The following is a 23094-nucleotide window of genomic DNA, read 5'->3' as shown; positions in this document are numbered from 1 at the left end:
GATTAAGGTGCGTAATAAGAAATAGTTTGTCCAAAAACTTGTAAAAATAAATCTGACATTTATCAATGTGATTGTACTGTGATTGAATAACAGTGTAAATAAAGAGTGTTTAGCTGTGAGTTTTAACAATAAAAAAAGTGCAAAACATATGAGTATGCACATTTCTTTATAATCTTGTAGGCACAAATATGTAACAGGAGTATATATTTACAATATAAAACAAATGTTTTCAAGATATTTAAGTAGCTGCACTTTTCCCTCTAGTCGTACTTCATTAAAGCCAACATGTTGCTGCTGGTTTGTTATAACCAGAATGAAGATAATCCTGATTTATCCTTAGTTTCTTTATTTGATGACACATGGGCCATTAATCAGTGGCCATAGTCCTCTGGTTTCTGCATCTACTGTTTAAAGATGTGTTCATAAACGCTTACATGAATTCTACAGCAACATAATAAAAGATCAAAGTCCTGAATCTGATCATTCAGGAAGTTTGTTTCTTCTTATCAATATTATCCTAACCATTATCTCGACTCAAGTCCAACTTTATGAGGTGGCTGATGATGAATATCAATGGTCTTAGCTGCCCGTTGATAAATGACAGCTTTGCGACACCTCTGCCGCATTGACGGTAACTGACGTGTCTCCGTCAAAACACACAACAATGGCGGACGCCGTGGAGGAAGCTCTTCAGGGCAGCTGGTGAGACAAATCAGACACCTTTTATCGATTGTCAAACACTTATTTCACCTTATTCTGATCAGATTTGATCTGCAGTGACTGGAGTCGAGTTTATTTCGGTGATTTGCTGTGCTGACGGTCGATGCGTGTTTGGTACCGTTACTGCTAGCACAGCTAACGATAATTAGCCAAGTTGTTGCTGAAAAAAATGAACAGACCGGTTATAAAGATGGACACAAATGACCTAAAAGTATATAAAGTAAATAATCCTTTTTAAGTATTTATTGTCTGCACTTTATTTCTTTACATTGACAAGTTGACAGTCACTGCTAGTTAGCCAACATGCTAACAATAACGAGCCAGATAGCCGGTGTTATGTCAAGTTCTGCTTCCTTTTAAAAAAGATCTAAACTGGAGCCCCAGACATGACATGTTATATTAACCTGAAATATACTCGCCTCACATGATTGACATTATCCGGAAGTTTCTGACTTGACTTCTTGATAAAGAGATGAATATAAAGTGAACATTTATTTACTGTGAAGTTAAATCTGAACTATCTGCTCCAAATCTTTAAAACTAAGAAACCTCATCGGGTTTTTAGTTTGTCTATATAAAATTAGGGCGGATCTAATATTGTGCACAAAAATAAATAAATGTTTTTTTAATGTTAAATACTGACTGGAAAAAACAAGAAGACAAAGAGAATGAAATGGAGACAATTAAAACAGTGATTGACTAAATGAGACATGTCAAAAACAAAGATTACAAGAAGTCTTTGAAAGGAAATTAAGGAGAGTGATTTTGAGAGGTTATTTAAAATATTCACTTTTACATTTATTGATAAATGAATGTAATAATGAATAGATTGATTGATCAATTTGTGAACAGTGTACACTGACACATGAACACAAACGGACTCGCTGTGAGCAAACATTGACATCATTTATAATCACTTTTATCCTTGAGAGAGTTGGAGATTATTTTCTGTTTTTCAGTTGTTGATTCGACAATCTGAAACCAGAAATCGTTTAAAACAAACATCAGTGCTTTTAAAATCTCAACATGGTGTCCGTGAATGTTTAGTTTTGTCACAAAGATATTTAGTTAAAATGTCTTACAAAATGATTGAAAATGAAATTAGATCATTGGAGCTACTCGATGACTCTGTACACTGGCTTGTATTTACTGTGACGTCTTCACAACTTTGTGTACGGAAATCGCTAATATTACTTAAAAATAAAAATGACTTTTAACGATCGTTTGTCTTAAATATGTTTATTTCTTTTTTTTCAAAAACTTAAAAACGTGTTCTCCTGGTGGTTCTACAGGGACCAGGATCTTGCCGAGGCTCTGGACTCGGGCAGCTCTGACATGGAGATGGAGAGAAGCATCATCCAGGTCCAGGAGCAATCTGCCCAACACAGGGCCAAGATGTGGAAGGTGAGACTATCAGGAGTCAGTGCACACATGGTTAAAATGACCTCCTTTGACTCTTATCGTTAAGATATATAAAAGTTGATTATCAGCCATGAGAAGATGTATATGCATATCATACAGTCAGTAGTTATAAATAGAGCCCACATGCTTTAAAGGTGAGACAGTCATATTGAAGTAAACAGACTGGAAAGACCTGCCTCTCTGGCTGGAGTTATGTAAAGGCTCTTACCTCTGTCTAACACACCCGCAGCTCACATACAAAAGGAAGTATTTGGACAATGCTGGAAGCTTTGTTGTGGTACAAAAAGATCATGTTTGTACATTTCTACCTGATGAATTCATGCAATGTTACAACAAAAAAATCTGCGCTTACACCGCTCCAGGACAAACCACACCTAAGGACGGTTATCTCTTGTTCACAATGTCGTAATACAGCACATGCATGCATTATGTTATTATGACGTATTCTCTGTTTACAAACAGGCGAACTCGAGGAAAAAAAATTACAAAAGGGGAGCTCAGTCGAGTCTGCGTCTGCACATCGAAGAAAAACCCAGAGAGCTACTTTACTGATTTATTTTGAGTCATTTTAGTACCGTGCTCATGCAGGAAGTGTAACGTGCCCGATCACACCTCTGTAAAGCCCGGGAGGGAGCGGTCACACTGGTCAGAAGAGCTGGACATTAAGGTTGAAGCGTACTTAGTCACGGTGCGGATTGCCAGTATGATCGCGCCCCTTCGTGTAGCAGTTGAGTCACAGATTTCAGATCAGTCCCTCGTGGTCACGTGCTCTTCATGTGTCTCGCTGTCACTCAGTGCTGCTTGACTTATCACTTTTTCCATGTGCTGTTTGTGCAGATCGCTCTAAATGTGTCTGGAAAAGGAGACAGTCTGTCACCATGGGATGGCGTTCTTGATTTACCAGAACAGACCCTCATTCACAACCGCAGTCAACAGCTAATCGGTGAGTAGATTCATTCACACTGTTGTGTGAACAAACTACAATAAAAAGCATGAGCAGAAACATCAGCCGGCAGCTGTGCAGAGACCCTACATATAAAAGAACCGCACATACCTTAACCACACCGTAAACTAAGCTAATAGGAAGGAAGATGGACTACAAGAAGGGGGCTCGCCCTGAAAAAAGATGTTTTGTTTATTTCATAGTGGGAGGTGCATTTACTAACTTAATGGAAGACAGTATGACTGCACGTGTGGATGCAAAGTCTTTGTTGCTTCACGACATTAAAACTGTGAAATGATAAATGAAAAAAAAAGGCAGTATTGTTGAGTAATCAATCCCTGTATGAACACTGAATGAAGCAGCTCTTTGTTTCACAGATCTCGTCGGTGGCATTAGTTCTTTAAGCTGCTGGTTTTGTGTTGAAGGTTAGGAGTATCCTCACAGACCTCCTCCTCTTTAAAACACACTGAGCCAGTAATTCTAACACGTGAAAACAACACATTGACTTCAGGTTGAGCCCAAAGTGCCTCAAGAGGATTATGGATTTCAGTAGAACAAAATGCTTTCTCTCTGCTCTTCTGACAAGATGACAATGAGACCTTACATATGGATGTTCGTGTTATCACTTCCCACTTTGGTCTCCGTGTTTAGACCAGCTGGACATGTCAGAGGAGGAGAGGAGTGACCTGGTGTCTGATGTGGAGTCAGTCATCACTTTCTACTGTAAGTCCAGAAACATTTCCTTCACGCCTGAGCTGAGCTGGCCGCACATCCTCAAACCGCTGCTCAGCCTTCAGCTGCCTCGCAGCGACCTCTACAACTGCTTCTATGCCGTCATGAACAAGTACATCCCCAGGTGAGCTCCGGAGTTCTGATCACACCAAACTTAAAAATCATCTGGAAACTGAAGCTTGAGGCTGTAAAGGTGTCCACTCTGTTCTCTTTAGGGACTGTGTGGCAAACGGCCGACCCTTCCACCTGTACAGACTCCTGCTGCAGTACCATGAGCCAGAGCTCTGCTCTTTCCTGGACACCAAAAAGATCACACCTGACTCCTACGGCATCAACTGGGTATCTAAGCTCAAATCTTCACACTTCTCTGTTTATTTGAAGGCTGACTGTACATCACCAGGTTTGACTGGTTTATGTTTCCTCCACAGCTGGGCAGTCTGTTTTCCAGTAACTGCCTTCCTGATGTGACTCAGGCCTTGTGGGACTTCTACCTTCAGCAGGCTGACCCCTTCCTCATCTTCTTTCTCATGCTCATCATCCTTGTCAATGCCAAGTAAGTGACTGAATAATACACAGGCCATGTGTTTGTGCCCTGCGTCGGGGTCGTGTTTCAGTGAGTGAGGGCAGATAAATTCACTTGCTGATTGTTAGTAATGAAAGTCCGTCCCTATATTGTCACAAAATTTACATCACATAAAACATCCTTTTTGACTTACAGTGTTTAAAAAAACATGAATAAGGTTTCACTGATCTTGATTTCTATGCTAGCTGCTGTAGTGCACATGAATCCTTTTTAAACTGCTGTAAATATGTGCAGGAAAAATGCTTTTATTTAAAGTCATTAGTGTGCCTGATGTTATCAGCCTTACAATGAGCTCTGCTGTTTGAGAAGGAAGGATAAATTGTTGTTGATACGAGCATGCACGAGCCTTTTGTATGTGTGTTTTTGAAGACCGAGGTAAAACGTGCAAAAGTTGTTCACACTCAACTCTACTGTGACGTTTAAAAGTAGTGGCGCTGACATGGTCTGGACTGCCTTTAAAGTCTTTGAATGATTTCCCCTCAGAGAGAGCATCCTTTCACAAGAAGGAGCCAGCAAAGAAGACATCATTAGTAAGTCTGACTTCCTCTTATTTTTTGATGTGTGTCATGATAAACGCTGGCTCTTAAAATGTCTCCGTCTTTGTCGCAGAAAATCTTGAAGCATCTCCTTCTCTCCTGGAGTCCGAGGACATTGAAGATTTGTTCTCTTTGGCTCAGTACTACCAGAGCAAGACCCCTTTGTCCCTCCGGAAGGTAAATGACTCTGTTCACAGGATTTGACTTGAGCAGAATCAGAAGTGTGATGTGATGGCTGATAAAGAGATGAAGGCAGTCATTAAATGTTAAACGGTATTATTTATGTGTGTGCATTTTGCCGCCCCTGTAGATGAACCAGAATCTGTTTGGCAGCAGTCTGGTGGCTCTGAAAGAAGAAGACACTGACCTGAGTCAAGCTCTGTGTCTCCCCGTGTCTGTGCCTGAAATCCTGCAGGCCAACCAGCTCCAGCAGGTCAGTAACACTGAGGTCATTTTTAACTGACTAAAACTAAGAACCAGATTCTTCTTCTTCTGAAATGAGCCGTGAAGATGTACTCTGATCATAAACTCTTCCTGCAGGACGGCGTGCGTTTCTTTGTGGTGGACTGTCGGCCTGCAGAGCAGTACAACACTGGGCACCTCTCCACTGCCTTCCACCTCGACTCTGACCTGGTGAGAGCCAATAACAATGATTCTAAGCTGAATATGATGAGCTATTTAAAAAGCACTGTAGTGAGGTGTTTTTGTTTCTTGTAACAGATGCTGCAGAACCCCTCAGAGTTTGCCCTCTCAGTGAAATCCCTCCTGGAGGCTCAGAAACAGTCCCTGGAGTCCGGCTCCATCGCCAGCGGGGAGCACCTGTGTTTCATGGGCAGTGGGAGGGAGGAAGAGGACATGTACATGAACATGGTGTTGGCACATTTTCTGCAGGTGAGAGACCTGAAAGAAAGAGAAGAGCTTAGCTGTAAGGGAATAGAAGTACTGTAACTCCTTGAACAGGAATAGAAGTCGCTGCGTTAGTTTTTCACTGATGATTTTGCTAATTTCGTTTTTGTGTTACAGAAAAACAAAGAGTACGTCAGCATTGCTAAAGGAGGCTTCATGGGTAAGTCGAGGAATTTGAGAATACTGAGGCATACAACTTCAAGTCTTCATATAAAAAAAGAACGTTCTCATTTTACGTGTTTGAAATAGTGTGTGCATGTTTTAGCTCTATGCCTCCTTTATCTATCCAACCCTGCGGACACATGCAGTTTGGACTTTGGTGGGCGCTTTAAAGTCATGATTTATTTTTTGCTTCCAGCGCTCCAGAAGCATCTTGTGGACATGAACATCGAAGGTCTGGACTCTTCATACCTCCACTGGATCGTCAGCACATCGGGCTCTCACAGCAGCCTCAGCTCTGCTGACGTAGGTTGATGAAGACAATGTCACAGACTGAGGCCATGTGTGTCCAGTTTATTTTGACTTTCCTCAGCAGTCCTGGAAGTTCTTGAACTTTTCTTTTTTTTATTCTGATACAGGGAGACTTACTCAGCAGCCCTGGAGACAGCAAAGGAGTCAAGTCTCTGGTCAACAAAATGACGTTTGCACTTAAATCGAAGTCAGTGAACGTGAAAGAGAAGATGATCAGCTTCATTGAGAATACCTCCACCCCTGTAGAAAGGTGAGGCCTAAGATCATTGTGAAACCCCTCTCTAAGGCCATGTTTACACGATAAGGATTTCATCCAAAAACTGCAGATCTTTATTTACACAAAGTTGGCATTTTGGGTGCGAGTCCAGAGTGCAAGCTTTTGGATCACCATCTCCATTGCAGCGTAAACGGGCACCTAATGCACCATAGCTATGCACGAGTCGGCTCATCACACATGCATATATTTCATCTCTTTGTAGTTCAGGGTCAGTTGGAGAAACCAGCCCAACTCATCGTGCGTCCTCACAGACGTTCATGTGTTGTTTCATACCAACTATTGGGATAGTATGTTTACGACAATACGTGTAGTTGTTTTTGCTGAGCCGTGTGCGCTGCAATGTTGAGGTTCAAACAAGGAAGTCTCAAAAAAAAAAAAAAAAAAAAAAAAGGCTCAGTTTTCAGAAGGTCGTTCTCGTGTAAGCATCCCTCTGACACCCTACAGTCTATGACATCAGGGAGAGTTGACTGTAAGTGACATTTAAGTTTGTCATATTTTTAAGTTTCACCAAACCTTGTGCCTTATTTCATGCTAGAATGTCTTTCAATCTGCCCTGGCCTGAGAAGGTGCTCCCTGATCGGTAAGAGCTCCCCTGTCTGTCACCAGCATGCCCACTGGCTGTAGACGCGCACCAACAGTCTGTGGGGCTTTTAAAGAGAGATGACCTGTGTCACATTAACGCATGCCTACTCCGCTCACTCATGAGACTACAGAAACGTTCCCATGGGCAGGCTGTGTACCAGATGTTTAGGATCTGTCTTCATGCTGTCACTAACAACATCGAGCACTGCTGTTTAGTTGTCACCGCTGGAGCTGCTGCAGAAGTCATCTTTACGTCTGAGGATTAGAGGTGTTTCAGGGACAAAAGTCAGCTTCATTGCTGTTTGCTTGGAGATGCTCTTAACACTCTGTTTTTCCATTTCATTGTTCTTGTAGTTGATAAACAGGGCTATTCAGAAAGTTTCAAAAAGAAAATCTATACCATGATTGCTGTAAATAGCCCTGAATATCACACACTGACTAATCTGTCAGCGTCCCTTTTAACCTCTTTCTTTATGTCAAACATTAGAACCTGACTGTTGTGGGCTAACGTTTGTTACAGCAGCCTGGAGGTCTTCGTGCCATATTCTGTGTGTGTGTGTGTGTGTGTGTGTGTCACCACAAACATGAACCCATCTGTGCATCCTTCACTCAGTGCTAATGTTGCCTTGTTGCTCTTCATCTGTAGGCACGTGAGCAGCAGCGACCGTGTCGGTAAACCTTATCGCGGCGTGAAGCCTGTTTTCAGTATTGGAGATGAAGAGGAGTATGATACAGGTAAAATAATCACAGTGGAGATCAACATGTTTACTTTCTGGTTCTCTCAATAAGAATATATTTACACACAGGACAGACTCTTTTGGAGTCCTATGGCAGTTTTGACCTTGTTTTGTTTTTCTGTATGACTGGGCGTTGGCTGACAATGCAATCCCAGAAACAGTGGACTAGAAACTTTTGACTTCTGTATTTTCTAGACACAGATATTTGTGTTGGAGTGCAGAATCCATGGCGCTGTTCAACAGGCTTCATGAGCGTTTCATAAACTTCTATTGATCTCAGGGGAAATCAAATGAAGAGCAGCTCCACATGTAATATGTAATGTAACAAGTAATATAACAACAAGTGGCGTGAAGGCCATTTAGCGTTAAGATATCTTGACTTCCTGGAATGTATCAGAAAATGATCGACCCGACCTCCAACAAACAAACAAAGTCTTCTTCTCTTGAAGACATGTTGTCTTAAAAGCAACTTTAAGATCCTAAATCACAAGAGAAGGACGTTTGTTTTCCTGCTTCACAGCACTAAAGTAAGACAAAGTGAAGGATCAGTGTAGCTTGTTCACAGTGAAACTGAGACTCAACAGAAACAAACAGACTCCACATGCTGATGTCATCAACCAAGAAAGACGCATCTGGAGCGCTAACTGTGGCTTCACTTTTGGTCTGAACACACGGTTGTTTCTGAAGTCGCTGATTGGACTGTAAACATTGTGTCACACAAACAAGGAAGTCAGGAATGAATAGCTAAGCAGTGGCTACGTTTGAATGCTGGATAGTGTCAGTGTCGGTAGGTTCAGAGATTAGTATCAAACATAACTAGTAAAAAGATTTCCGTATGGAGAGAAGAAGAGATTGACAGAGTAAATCTCATTTGGGTTGAAGTTGTTGGTAAATAAATCATGTGAGACGATTTATTCTGTCGAAAAGCAAAACGACCACTGATGCCTCTCTTCCCTCCCTCTCAGATGAGATCGACAGCTCGTCCATGTCAGATGATGACAGGAAAGAGATCGTCAACATTCAGACCTGGATAAACAAACCAGATGTTAAACATCACATTCCATGTAACGAGGTGAAAGAAACTGGTCACATGTTCCCCAGGTGAGTCACTTCCTCAATGACTCAACAACCATTGAGCCTTAGTACTACCCTGATCATGATTGACCAATAATAAGGGGAGGAAGGGACTGACGCGTCTCTACAGCTTTAAACGTGCATGAACCCGAGACATGGCTTTCTTCTATAATCTCTAACTCTGTGTTTGTCTGCAGCCACTTGTTGATCACAACAACTCACATGTACTGCCTGAGGGAGATCGCCTCCAGGAAAGGCTTCGCTTACATCCAGTCGAGACAAGCGTTGAACTCTGTGGTGAAGATCACGTCCAAAAAGAAACATCCGGAACTCATCACTTTCAAGTTTGGAACCAACAACTCGGCTGGAGTCGAGATATCAGCTGTTGAAAGGTGCTCGTCTACAGGAGCAGTTTTAAATGAAATTAACCTGCATATATATTTTTTTTCCAATTGGCTTTTTTGAATCAGATCCTTTTATTTGAGTTTTTTAAGTTTTTTTGTACTATATTATTCCATTTGAGCTCAAACTCCTTTTTGTATTTATTATTCTTTCTAATGTGCGTGTAATATTTTGTCTCTGGGAAACATTAGCACAGTTTCGTTGTCGTTTCAGTATGGCACGCATTTTCTGCTGTTTCCACTGACTTCTGTTGGGGTGCCAAGTATATCAATCCGACCCTAAAAGGTTGAGGTTAACACAGCAGTCCGTTGATTGGTCGAAAGAATCGTTATTTCCTGTGTGACAGCGGCAAACAAACCTGCCGTTTTTTTAAAACGCCCAGTTGATTGATTTATTGGTCTGTGTTTCTCCTCACAGCCTTCTCTGAAACACAGCTGGATTGTGTTTAGTAGCAAAGAGACGAATGTCAGTGATGGATGAATTACTGGATGTTGGTCTTTGTTAACTGTGTCGCGTTTTTCTCCTTTTGTTGAATTTATCAGCGGGGTACACTGTGTCGCACTCCTATGATGTCACACTATTACTTAGCTGATGCAGCTATCGACATCCGGCTTACACGCCGCCTACCAAATAAGGCAGGGGTGGCTGTGGAAACACAAACATGATCAGGCTTTACCAAACCGTACCGAGCTGTACTGATCCAGACCGGACCGCTTTGTGGAAACGGGGCTGAATAGCTTTCCAACGAAAATCTCATCCTGCTTTTTTTCTTCTTTTTTTTTCACACCAACATATTAATGTGAATCTGAAGTGTAGAAAATGTAAACAAAGGCTGATCCTGCAGCTTGCCGTTACTCTGCTTGTCTGACATTGAACCAGTGGTAACTTAGCTTTACGTTAAAAACAACTATAAAGAAATAATGTTCTCGCTGATACTCGTCAGCATTGAACTATTAAAACCCCTCATTAGCTCTAAGTTCATTTAATATTTGAATTAAAAGTCTTGTCTGTTTATGTGTTTTTGTTAATTCTTGTTTACCTGTTTCGTTCTTCTCAGATATCTGATACCAAACGCAGGAGACGCCACCAAGGTCATCAAGCAGCAGATCATGAAAGTCCTTGACGCTCTGGAGAGCTCGTAAAGAGAGGTGATGGGGGTCGAGAAGGCCCGCCGTTATAAAACTGTAAGAAGAAGAAGAGTGTGGGTCTGTCAGGAGTGGAACTTGTCCCGCTCTCCCTCCCAGACAGATCCCGTATCCCGAGCAGCGATGACTGTCGATCCCTGTGTGTCTGTGTTTGGGACATGTGGCCACACTACTGACTGCTGCAGGCCTGACGGATGAGCTGTGTGATGAAATACTTGGGTGCTCCGCCATCATCAAACTGTTCTCTTACTCTTAATTCATCTTTGTTGTACTGTATTATTATTTTTTCTTTATTACTGACAAAAATCTCATTGCAGTGCAATTTCTCTTTGGCGACTTTCCTCTGGCCTTAACGTAGCGTACTGATCGACATGTTCACACGACTGACCCTTTCCTTTAGGCATCTCAATCCTAACCCGATGTTATGCAGTGAGCAGTCTGGATTTGTCTTTTTATTTACTTTTTGGATTTATTAAGAGTAGATTAAATTGCTCTTGTTAGAAAGCGAGTGTGAGATCACTAGAAGGAAGGTTTCAAACCACAACAACTGTTTTCGATCACTTTATTCCCCAGCAGGCAGCCTTACCAAGAGGGTTAAATTTGGTGGTGTTTATAAATATTGACGTGTATATATTGTTATAAACTGCTCTGCACAGACCTTTGCAAAGTCATGTTCTGAAAGCATATCCTGATGGTTGGACTGTGCTGTGAAGTTCCCCTCCCTCCAGAGTGACAGAGGGTTTCTGGGAGATGACTTATTCTCAGCTTTTACAGAAAACATTGATTTAATGTTGTTTTACAGCTAGGGGATGTAGCTGTTAGCATCTTCACAGCCCCCCCCCCTCCCCCCTCCACAGACAGTGTTACAAACAGGAGCTTCAGTGATTGCAGTTTTAAAAAGCCTGAGCGCCTCAGTATTGTTCCATCTTTTCAGATTATGTGGAGAACATTTCACAGTAAAACTAACAATGACTTGGATCCCATTTATGCCTTCAAATACGACTTGAGCTGTAACTGGAAGATTTTTACACTACGCTAGAATCTCTCTCTCTCTTTAATCCCGTTTGATTCCTTTGAACATCTGGCTCGAACAGTTTGCATCTGTGAACAAGTTCAAACCTTTTCAGTTTTACTGCAAAAAAATCTGGACTTAAGTGAAACTTAATGATCTCCCTCCTTGATAGTGAAAAGTGCAGCTCCAAATCAAGGTCATCGTGATCCAGATGAGACCTTCAGAACGAGCTGGGTTTGATTTTCCCCTCTCACCTGGAAGTGATTACATACATGCTTATTTCTAAATATTTAGGACGAAAAGATGTATCTAAGCTTTGAACTGAATGAACGATTGTTTAAAAAGAAAAGTCATTATATATCCATGTTTTCAAATCATTCTTGTCCACTGTTATTAGTCTACAATAAGCAGCTTACCTCTGTTGCCTTCGGCCTCATGCCTGTGATGTGATTTTTGGCACCAGCTGTGGCAACACATCACAGTCATTTGCTGCTTGTCCTTCAATTTTCTCTTTTCTCTTTCTTGCTCTTCTTGCTTTTTTTATTTTTCTTTGCTAATGTACTCATTTGTGTTGAAGTCTAGTTGTGAAGCCTGCCTGGGTTTAAAATGATGCAGACACTCCTGAGAGGGTCTGTCTCCTTAAATAAACAGAAGGAAAAAAAAACATTAGAAACACGGGCAAAACCAAAACTTGAAGATCATAAATCTGGTCTTCCTTCACTCCAGTCGTACATAGCATTCCTGTGTAACTCATGCATTGTGTTGTAGCTTTGTAATATTTATCAGTGTTGACTGGAATCAGGGTTTTTGCTCTGTAACATCGCAGGATGTCACCACTTGTCCAAATGCAACATGTCTCTCAAGTGTAATTTGCACCTTACTGTTCTGCTATTATTTTCTAAACGTTTCTGTTTTTAATAAATGGAGATTATTTGACTGTACCTGTGGAGGTGAAGTCATTGGTGCACTCTTTTACATGAACTCTTCTGAAATGAAGAGCAGTCGGAGTGACCCCCGAAGGAAAGTGGTGATGTTTCCCTCTCATTAGGGTGCAGGTTTTTATTTATATACGTATATATATCTCACTCAAAATAGATGAAATTCAATAATCAAAACCTGGATGTTACAGATGCTGAATGTTGATTTAAAAAAAAGATGTTACCTTAAAGAGTAGAATAAAACGTACCTGTTCTTAATCCCAAAATGAAAACAAGTAGTGTTAAAAAAAACAAAAAACGTCTGACTGAACTGGAACACAGAAACTGATGTGTTGACTTGTCATCAAGTGAAATGGAAACAGGAATATCATGCTTTCTGTGTTTACCTGCTGCATTATAAGTTAGAGTGTCTTTTTCTAAACAAAGTCAAAAACAAATAACCCTTCAAGAAGCAGAAAAGCCAACAGCTACATGAAGAGTCTTGTTTTCAACCCTCTGCCTTCACCATACACTTTATATTACACTTTAAAGTCATTATGTTTCTCAGTAGCTCTCAAGTGTTACTCTTAATTATTGGAAAAAGTAATGTATTATTTTCTTCTCATCACATTAAGAAACATGCAGATGTTTTTTTCCCAGATAAACCGTTGTCCCATCTCGTCTTCCCTTCCTCAGAATATAATCCCATTTAAAAACTAAACCCGAAAAAAGTAGTTAAATTAGGTAAATAGTATTTACAAAATGAGGTGCAGACATAAATAGATGTAAAAATAAAATCTATGTTTGAAATTACAATACATATGTATTGCACGATTAATGCACATATGAATCTGTTTATGATTAAAAAAAACGCAGGTAGGTTAATTCATATTTGTCAAGAATTTATGTTAACTTAAAGTTAATATTTGTTGCTGATTTATTAGACCAATCAGAGTAGCATCTGGTTAAGCTCCGCCCCTTGGTGACGCAACTTCTTCTCCGAACTTCACAATAATTTTTTTAATTTACACACTTCCGAAGAAAAGTGACTTTTAAGGTTAGGAGTTGGGAACATGAGTGATGACGATGAGTGGTATTATTAAGAATTATTTTATTTTAATTTTTTTTTTTTCACTTTAAATTTTTAAGGTTTGTGAACACTTTAGATTAAAGGATAGACTCAGATTTGACTCTTATTTTGAAGGGCAAACCGCTCGTTTGAATCACGTGGTATTCTGTCAACTCTGGACAGTGAAAACAAACAAACTCTGCACTCTCTGCACGTATGTCAACTTTAGCTAGAACAATGAGTAGTAAGTATAATACATTTCAATTAGTTTTAAATCAAGTTTAAGCTGACTGATGAGCGCGTGCTGCAGGACTGACTAGCGCGTGCTGCAGTGATAAAGTTACAGGTTAAAACAGTGACAGTGTCTTTGGTTGTTTCTGTGTCCTCAGAGTTCCGTCTGGCGGTGGTCCAGCTCCAGGTGACAGGTGTCAAAGCGGACAACCTGAGCAGAGCATGCCGGCTGGTGAAGGAGGCGGCGGGTCAGGGCAGCCAGGTGGTGCTGCTTCCGGTAAGGTGTGGAGGTCTGATCTTCACCCAGCTGCTACAGATGTTTCTTTGAAAAATCATTTCTTTCAATAAAGTTGCTAAAATGGGTATGCAGAATACACTCTATACATGTTCCTATAAATAGTGCACATGTTTACTTACTAATTTATCAAATGGGTTCACAAAATAAATCAGATCCATGACACATCCAGGACTCCAGTACACATTAGAGTTTTCACTGCAGGAGTTTCTATAAAAGAATAGTCAGCTCAATCTGTGCTTTAAAACACTTCTTCACTTTCTCACCTTTCATTAAATCAGGAATGCTTCAACTCTCCGTATGGGACGAGCTTCTTCTCTTCTTACGCTGAGAGGATCCCCGGAGAGTCCACACAGGTGCTGTCAGAGACCGCCAGGGAGAACAAAGTGTACCTGGTGGGAGGTAGGGTGGCTTATTGTGAAATTGATGGAAAGAGGTCACAGCTGTCATTCCTTAAAATAAATTCTAATGATTTTCTTTGGTGGAGTAGTAAAGACTGTGATTTGTCTTTAACAGGATCCATCCCTGAAGAGGACGGAGGCAAACTGTATAACAGCTGTACAGTGTTCAGTCCTGATGGGGAGATGATTCTTAAACACAGGAAGGTAAATGTGCATCAACTGCACCATGTAAATGTGTATAAATTACTTAAAGGTTGTGTTTTATCTTCATTCTTCAATGTTTTCTTCTTCAAGATTCACCTCTTTGACATCGACGTTCCTGGGAAGATTCGCTTCCAGGAGTCCAAGACGCTGAGTCCAGGCAACAGTCTGTCAATGTTTGAAACTCGTACGTGAAATCTCCTGACTATTCGACTCTTCTTCTTTTCACTGCGGCAGGAATATACTGTTCATGTATGCACGTATATATTCTCACCGGTCAGGAGGCCAGCAGAAGCATTTTGGAGCAGCTGCAGGCATTAAATGGCTGACTGGTCCAAACCCACAAACAAGGAATTACAATAAAGAAAAATCATCCTTTTTTTATTAGTAACTCTAAAACCTATACTGTTACCTATATTTTAAAGAAAATAGGGATATTCAACAATTTTGTCCTCAGTTAATTGAAATAGAAAGTTCAGTCTCAAGTTTTTATAAAGTCAGAAAATTGTACAAAATCAGGATAAAACAGTATCATGAGGCCAGTGTTGTATTGTGAATCTTATTGTGGGTTATGTATACTTGCATCCCTAATAATAATGACACATCTGATTAATAATTTTCTTAACCTTTTAAGTATGAATTATCAAGCAGAATTGAGAAAAGCTCTTTTTTGAAGCGGCTGTGTCTCTCCTCCTGCAGCCTTCTGTAAAGTGGGCGTGGGGATTTGTTACGACATGAGGTTTGCAGAGCTCGCACAGCTCTACGGCAGGAAAGGTGAGAGCGGCTCATTTAGACTGTTTACTCTCCCTCACGTGGCGGGATGGTTGATCAGTATTTGTCGTCCTCAGGCTGTCAGCTGCTGGTTTACCCCGGAGCCTTCAACATGACGACTGGTCCGGCTCACTGGGAGCTGCTGCAGAGAGGAAGGTCAGACTGACACCTCGGCCTCTGGATTGAGCTTTTTGTTTGCGTAGACTTTTTGTAATGTGTTACATTTTAAAGTAAGCGGAGTTATATTACGGGAAAGAAGAGGAACAATCAAAAGAAAATAGCTTTAAGGACAGTTTGGTTGTTATTTAAAAACTTAACTTAAACTTAAATTAAATTTTGATTTAACGTCATTTTATTACGGTCTAAGTACGTAGCATGTTAGCCACTGCAGCACTCCAGCATTTATAGTAAAAGTGACTTTAACCCACAACAAACAGACAGTTCTTCACTCATGTTGCGTCTCCTCTGCAGAGCTCTTGATAATCAGCTGTACGTTGCCACAGCGTCTCCTGCCAGAGATGAAAGTGCTTCTTACGTGGCCTGGGGTCACAGCACCGTCGTAAATCCATGGTAGGAAGAAAAATAAAAACGCTCTTTGTGAAGCACTTTGTCATTTTATTCAGAAATGTGCTCTGTGAGTAAGTTTGATACTTTTAAATCTCATCTGTGAATTCTAAAAACATCTTTCTTTTACTTTCTTTTCTTTTTTTGTGTAATGTGAATTATTGATGCCATTTCTGATTTCAGGGGAGAAATTATCTCAAAGGCAGGAGCAGAGGAGGCTGTCATTTATGCCGACATTGGTTAGTTCAGATCCTATAGTTTCCATAACATTGCACAGGTGTTGTTTTTTCTGTTCTTCCTTTTTTTTTATCGCTGTTTTATCTCTTCCTGTTTGTTCTCAGATCTGCAGTATTTAGCCGACATCCGGCAGCAGATCCCGATTACGGCTCAGCGTCGAGAAGACGTCTACACGGTGACGTCTACGCAGGAAGGATCAAGATGAATGAGATAAAGTGTGAAGGTTTGGACATAAAGAATGCAGCTGATGCGTCCTGATCGTGGAAATCACACAAACCCCTCAGCACTGCTCACTTCCTGTGATTTGTTTTATGAAATGTCAGCTGCTGAAATAAATAAGTGATTTGAAATTATTACACCGTTTTGGTGAGCGGTACATTGTTGGCATCAAATAAGTGAAAATAAACATTTTCAGGCTGCAGCTTCTCTGATCTGATCATCTGAATCAGTTTCATATGAATAGAAATGAAGCTAGTCTTTCAGCAGCTTTTGTTGTGTGGCACCTGATTTCATATTTCATTGTCATATTTTCTGTAAAGATAAAAAAAAAGTTTAAGTTTAATAAAAAAAATCTCCATTTACAGTTTGAGCATTTTTTTATTGAAGCATGAAAAAACATGAAGAGTTCAGTAAACAAAAGAGAAAGTTTCAGCAAGTGAAGGGATGGTACCTGTCTTTGTATTTACATTGTCCCAACCCATCACTTGTTGTGATAAGTGCTGAGCTACCACAAACATAGCTGCAGTTCAGTGCTCTGTTGCCTCGGCTGTTGAGGCTTTTTCGGACTCAGATTTTCACACATCCGTCTCCTTTTTGTCCGTTTTCATCGCCTCTGTCTCCTCCTGGTTCGGACGTCTCCTTCTGTATCCTGATGACAGAAAACAATCATTTCAAGAAAGGGCAAAATGTGTTCACTTCACAACTTCCTCAGAACGTGTAGGCAGCAGTTTACTACGTTACGTGATTGCACCAGTCGTGCGCTGCTTACAAGTTATAAACGTCATCACCCTGTGCAGCTTCTCAATGTGAATTTTCCTGATAATTTCCTGCTGTATTCACACAACCTGACTTCACATGGACATTTTACTTGAGGAGCTGGTAGGACATTTTCAGCATTTTGTATTAATACATGGAGCTCAACCAAAAATGTTTCTGGTTTATGTGAAAGTACTGTGACATGTTCATCACAAAAATGCTGCAAACTGAAGTCTGATGGTTTCAATGAAAGATGAAAAAATATACATATATTTTGAAGGAATTAGGTTTGAGCACCATGTCAAACCAAAAGGATTTCTTTTGAAGACATTGGAGACACTTTCAGACATATTTTAGTTAGAAGTAGAACAGCGAGATCCATCCTCTCAACATCACACGATCATATCAAGAATGAAACTTTGTGTTGAAATTAGACATTTTTTAAGGATTATTTTTGGCCTTTTTGTGCCTTTATTTGGAGACAGGACAGCAGATAGAGTCAGACATGAGCGAGAGCGGAGCATGGCATACAGGAAGGTCAGATTTAAACCTGGGCCGCCTGCTTGGAGGAGGATAGCCTCGGTACTGGGGCGCTCACACTATCAACAAGGCCGACGGTGCCCCTGAAATAAGACTTTAAAGAACTGCTGACTTCCCAACTAATGACTGCTATTAAAACACAGAGGAGATTGTTTTTAAGGTCTTCTTTCTCCATGACATTTATTATCGTTGATTGGTGACATTTAACCTGCAGAGTCCTTGAAGTGCTGGCAAGGAAAGATCTTTTTTTTTGGTTTACAATGGTGATTCTCGAGTCTGGTGGGGCCCTAGGCCAAAACTATTATGGGGCCCCTCTTACCAGCATTTATGTAATGTCTGCCAGTTACCCTCTCTTTTCTTCCTGCTTCTTATTTCTCTCCTATAGACAGATAACTCCTTCTCATATTTCTTTGTTGACTTTCATTGGCAATCTTTGGTTTTCAAAGTAAAAATGCTTACAAAGCTTTGCAAGACATCGAGAGTGAGCGCTTTCAGATCGGCCCCCCCGAAGAGAGTTTTCCTGTTGTTGTTGCAAAATGTGCACATTTTGGGTCATTGCTTTGGTTTGAGTTTGTGAGCCCTCAGGGGCCCCCTAATGGAGTGGGGCCCCAAGCAGTTGGCTGCCTTGCCTGTTGACAAGCAGCACCTCTGTAGCTGGTAGTAGATGTAGCGATGACGTGTAACCAGCAGGTACCCACCTCTGTTGGCGTGTGTTTGTTGGTATTGGTATTCCTTCTTCTTCCTCTTACTTATCCTGTCCAGGAGAATCTGGTATCCGACTCCGATTATCACCATGACCCCGACCACCACACAGAGGACCGTGCTGAAGATCCACATGGCCTCTGATGCTCTGCTCACCACCGGGCTGCCATCTGCTCCGTCTTCAAGACCGTCCAGAAACAAGAGATTGTTTACAGAGCGATACGTTTGAGGCTCTCTAACTGATCAGACGATCACTTACAGGTTGTGGCTGTCAGGGTTTCATTCATGGCTGGGTTCTCTATGATGCACGACACGCTGGAGTCTTTGGAAACATTAACCGTCAGGCGGCTGGTGATGTTAAATAGCTGGGAGTCTGGGGGGGACGTTATGAGGGTCTTCACTGAGCCTTCAGGGGGGTTTGCTGTGTTGTCTATGAGCCAGTGAACTGCAGGGTCAGGAAATCCACCTCCAGACTGACAGAGGAAAGTCTTGTTCCCCTGTGCTACCTTCTCCCTTCGCAGAAGAGGGAAGCTGAAACTGGCTGCGAACAGGCGACAAGAGACAGTTTTTATATACAGTTTTATATACAGACTGTTTGCATCTCTGTCCCATCTCAAGCCCAACACAGTTTTAGCAGATGGCTGAGTCTGGTTTCTGCCTCTTGAAGGACGTTGCCTGTGAAACTTTGTGAGGGGCGGGAAAAATAATGTGTTTTTTTTTTTTTTCCTTGCTCATTCCTGAACATGGAAGCGAGAAAAATAATTTATTAATATATTTTCCTATGTGAAGAGCTGAGTATTGCAATTAGCAGAACCAAAGAAATGAAGATCAGAATGTGTGTGTGTGTGTGTGTGTGTGTGTGTGTGTGTGTGTGAGTGAGATAGATGCTAACCTGCTACTCTGAGACACACACTGCACAGAGCAGCACTCTGGTTGTCCCCTGAAGTGATGAACACGCTGTAGTTTTTGTTGTTGTCTGCAGGATCCACTGAAGGAAGCTCCAGAGAAATGTTTCCGGTCAGTAAAGCTTCAGCTGAAACGCTGGCCCTGTTAATGCTCCACTCCACCACATCTCCGTCATCCCTCCATGTGGCTTTGAGCACCACCTGGTCATCCTGCCTCCACTCGATGGAAACATTCACAGAGGTCAACAACTGAGGGTAAAAACAAGGCAGCGAGACCGGCCGGCCAACTAAACCGAGGACGCAGTCTTCCTCTGCAGAGGAACAAGAGAAAAGAATCAGAATCCTTCTCCTCACACTTTGAATCTATTCAGACTTAAACAGATGACTTTAAGACTAATAAAAAGTTAAATAAAGTTAAGTGTTGTGCTCATGATACATTAATGTTGAGTCTTGTAAATAATATATAAAGAGTACGTCTGAACCTCTGGTCTTGGGATAACATTTGTTATGATTTGAAAGATTGATTATTAGTGATTCACTGTGAAACCCTTTCACATCTCACCCAAACATCTATGAATCTGCTCCATGCAGATCACAGCTCAGCTGCCACACTTTCAACCAGAACCATGAAAAGTGACATTACACCTGATTTAGCCTCTCTGCACTGGCCTCCTGGATATTTTAGAAATAATTTTGAGATCTATGCTGCTGACCTCTGAGGCAGTCAGAGGTCAGAGGCTTCTCTCCATGCTGCATATCTGACCTCTTGGTCACATGTGAGCCAGTAAGCAGAGGCCTTTTATTTGTTCTTGAGGCATGGCTGTGTGAGTGAGATAGATGCCAACCTGCTATTCTGAGACACACACTGCACAGAGCAGCACTCTGGTTGTCCCCTGAAATGATGAACACGCTGTAGTTTTTGTTGTTGTCTTCGTGATCCGCTGAGGGAAGCTCCAGAGAAATGTTTCCGGTGAGTAAAGCTTCAGCTGAAATGTTGGCTCTGTTAATGCTCCACTTCACCACGTCTCCGTCATCCCTCCATGTTGCATTGAGCACCACCTGGTCATCCTGCCTCCACTCGATGGAAACATTCACAGAGGTCAACAACTGAGGGTAAAAACAAGGCAGCGAGACCGGTCGGCCAACTATACCGAGGACGCAGTCTTCCTCTGCAGAGGAACAAGAGAAAAGAATCAGAATCCTTCTCCTCACACTTTGAATCTTAAACAGATCATTTACAGCAACAACTCAACAAAAACATCAGTCAGAGTTACTTTAAAGGGGACCTATTATACACTTTTTTCACCTTTTCAAACAGCGCCCCCTTGTGGTCTAAATGAAACATCTGCGCTGTGCTTTGGTCCAAATATAACAAGAATCAAGAACCAGAGGAGGTTTGTGACCCTGTAGAAACCAGCTCTCTCAGAACGCTTCGTTTTGGTGTGTGTGTCTCTTTAAATGTGATGATCCCCCCCGAGTTTTCCCACTTCACTCCTCTGTAGAGACAATTAAAAAAGGAGGACCTGTGCAAAAGTTTAGCTCTACGCTGGAGGTGGAGTGTATGGGTGGAGATATCAGGGGGGATCCCACTTGTGATGTCACAAAGTGAGAAAATTTGAAACGGAGTATGATAAGACTTCTGCAGACCACAAACAAAAGGACAGGGTGGATTTATTTCAAATTTTGTGGGTTGAAGGACAAACAGATGACCCAAATAAATGTTTAAAAACACTGTAAAAGTGGATTGTTCATAATATGTCCCCTTTAAGATAGAATAAAATAATAGAAATAAAAATAAACTAATGATACGTGGAATGCCATACTAAAAATAATGTTAAGTGAATTTTAAAATGGGAGAGCAACAAATAAACATTTAGGGTAAAAATAATACTCTTAGTAATGCTAGGTGTTTTTCAGTAGCACACTATGTATGCACAGGTAATATTTCATATTAGATATGTGAAGGGAAGGAGCAGGCTCTACCGGTAAGATATGTCCTCTAATCTTTGTTTAGTTTAAATTTCAGCCTGTGGGAAAACAGAACACAGGGAGTGCCATGTGATGTTTGTATTTTAAGGACTCTACCGTGGTTTAATGGTTCATGTAATAAACATGAAATAATTGTGAAGGTTGCAAGAATTTGATATTAATAAGAAGTTATTTTGACTCTAAAGGTCAACTGTATGAATGTTTCATGACTCTAAAAAAACATTTCACCAAACACCAAAAAACATTTTACAATGCAAATAATCATTCAACCTTTCTAGAAATCATCCCTCGAAAGGAAAAAATTAAAGTTGTTTAAAATAATAGTTTTTAAATACATTTGCCATCCATTAAATATTTTGCATTAACTGAAATGTTATTTACAGTCATGAAATGTTTGTGACGTTGACCTTCAGGGCCAGCGTTAATATTAATGCAAACATGAAAATTAAACGGAAATGAAACATGCATAGATGTTTTGTTTTTAAAGTGACAATCTGTGCAGACATCACAATATGCAAACTCAAAACTAAAGCGCAGAGACTTTAAAAAACAATTTATATTAATGCTCTGACAAAAACACCAGAAATATCCCAAATACAATCTCCAAAAAGGTACTGAGTTTGAGAGAGTATAACTATGTCAGCACAGATTTAATACCCTAAATTACTGACTAAATACAAATTCAGTTGTTTCTGCAGATTTGTATTTTTCCCCATCACTTCAAACCAGCAGCATCCACGACAAGTTGCACTGTGCTGCAGTCATCATTTGAGTGTATCTGCAACTGACAACTTCTGTTTTATAGAACTAAACAAGAGCTGAGTCCAGGTCTATTAACTTCAGGAGGATATTAAACAACAGTACAGTGCAAGTAAAACAAAATGTAATGCATGTCAGAGGCTTCCAGCGGTACAAACAGAGTGTGACCACACTGAGTGCAAAGCTTAAGTTACCATCAAAGCCACACAAGGTTTATAAAAATCAGGACAGGAACATGGTGTCAAATAACATTTGGTATGAGTTAAAGGGGAATTATCACAGAAGAGAGAATAAAGGTAGATCAGTGACAAGGAAGGTCAATCATAAGCCGTTGAAAATTCTGCATTATGAGACAGAGAGTCACCTCACCCAAACATTCACAGACACCGAGGAAGCAGAGCAGCAGTCCTGTGGGCCAAAGTCCCCTCGGCATCGCCCCGCTCAGAGGACCCCAGCTCTCAGGAAACACACAGAAACAATCCAAAGAGGACTTTTTCTTCAGACTGGAGAGAAAGGACACTTTCATTACCGTCTCCTACGCCTGGTTAACTTCACTTCCCTGTCTCCTGCTCATTCCTCAGCTCTTACACACACCTCTCTCTGCTCTCTGGGAAGTCATTGTAGGTCATGTTGCAGCATGTTGAGCCATACCTGATTCTCTCTCTCTCTCTCTCTCTCTTCTTTTTTACTGAATGAATAAAACTGAAGAAACACTCAGAGTAAAGATCAGAAATCACTACAAGTCTTCAGCCCTCAGTTTTCATCTGCACACATCCTATGAGGAGCCATATATGAGGGGTGGTCCGACCTGTTTGACTTCTTTTTAAGTCACACCCCAGCACACACACACACACACACACACACACACACAAACACACCCAGACACACACACTCACACACACACCCTCGAGCTGAGAATGGGATGTTAGTAAAACATGTGACAGCACTCTGAAACCCCTGTAAGGACAAGTTTACTATCAAGTCTGACGCACATCT

At 41.0% G+C, this 23094-nt stretch overlaps 3 protein-coding genes across 4 annotated transcripts; 2 read left to right on the top strand and 1 right to left on the bottom strand.

Moving 5' to 3' along the window:
- The first annotated feature begins 593 nt into the window (after positions 1 to 593).
- Positions 594 to 12483, top strand: tbc1d23 (TBC1 domain family, member 23). Of its 2 annotated transcripts, XM_079350358.1 has the most exons (19): positions 594 to 702; positions 2013 to 2124; positions 2980 to 3085; positions 3737 to 3941; positions 4033 to 4156; positions 4246 to 4370; positions 4884 to 4930; positions 5010 to 5113; positions 5247 to 5369; positions 5477 to 5569; positions 5657 to 5827; positions 5960 to 6002; positions 6201 to 6307; positions 6421 to 6563; positions 7126 to 7170; positions 7819 to 7907; positions 8875 to 9010; positions 9181 to 9375; positions 10443 to 12483. In XM_079350358.1, the coding sequence occupies exons 1-19, from the start codon at positions 665 to 667 to the stop codon at positions 10525 to 10527; spliced, it is 2091 nt and encodes a 696-aa protein (XP_079206484.1). In that variant the 5' UTR covers positions 594 to 664; the 3' UTR covers positions 10528 to 12483. The 2 variants fall into 2 exon arrangements, with proteins under 2 accessions (XP_079206484.1, XP_079206485.1); XM_079350359.1 differs by lacking the exon at positions 7126 to 7170.
- A 1172-nt stretch (positions 12484 to 13655) lies between these two features.
- nit2 (nitrilase family, member 2) lies at positions 13656 to 16798 on the top strand. The gene is made up of 10 exons (XM_079349968.1): positions 13656 to 13772; positions 13918 to 14036; positions 14336 to 14456; positions 14571 to 14659; positions 14750 to 14843; positions 15356 to 15430; positions 15505 to 15583; positions 15899 to 15997; positions 16175 to 16230; positions 16333 to 16798. Exons 1-10 carry the CDS (start codon positions 13745 to 13747, stop codon positions 16431 to 16433), a joined length of 861 nt encoding a protein of 286 aa, XP_079206094.1. The 5' UTR covers positions 13656 to 13744; the 3' UTR covers positions 16434 to 16798.
- A 30-nt stretch (positions 16799 to 16828) lies between these two features.
- Positions 16829 to 22789, bottom strand: LOC306827877 (ICOS ligand-like). The gene is made up of 7 exons (XM_079349967.1): positions 22693 to 22789; positions 22468 to 22601; positions 20196 to 20519; positions 19338 to 19661; positions 18705 to 18986; positions 18442 to 18624; positions 16829 to 17096 (listed from the first exon to the last, which is right to left on the bottom strand). Exons 1-7 carry the CDS (start codon positions 22725 to 22727, stop codon positions 17023 to 17025), a joined length of 1356 nt encoding a protein of 451 aa, XP_079206093.1. The 5' UTR covers positions 22728 to 22789; the 3' UTR covers positions 16829 to 17022.
- Between the last annotated feature and the right edge of the window lie 305 nt (positions 22790 to 23094).

This window comes from Symphodus melops (assembly GCF_947650265.1).
Source record: "Symphodus melops genome assembly, chromosome: 8".
Taxonomy (NCBI): domain Eukaryota; kingdom Metazoa; phylum Chordata; class Actinopteri; order Labriformes; family Labridae; genus Symphodus; species Symphodus melops.
Note: the sequence above shows the minus strand (reverse complement) of the source record. Positions and strands in the feature narration are given on the sequence as shown.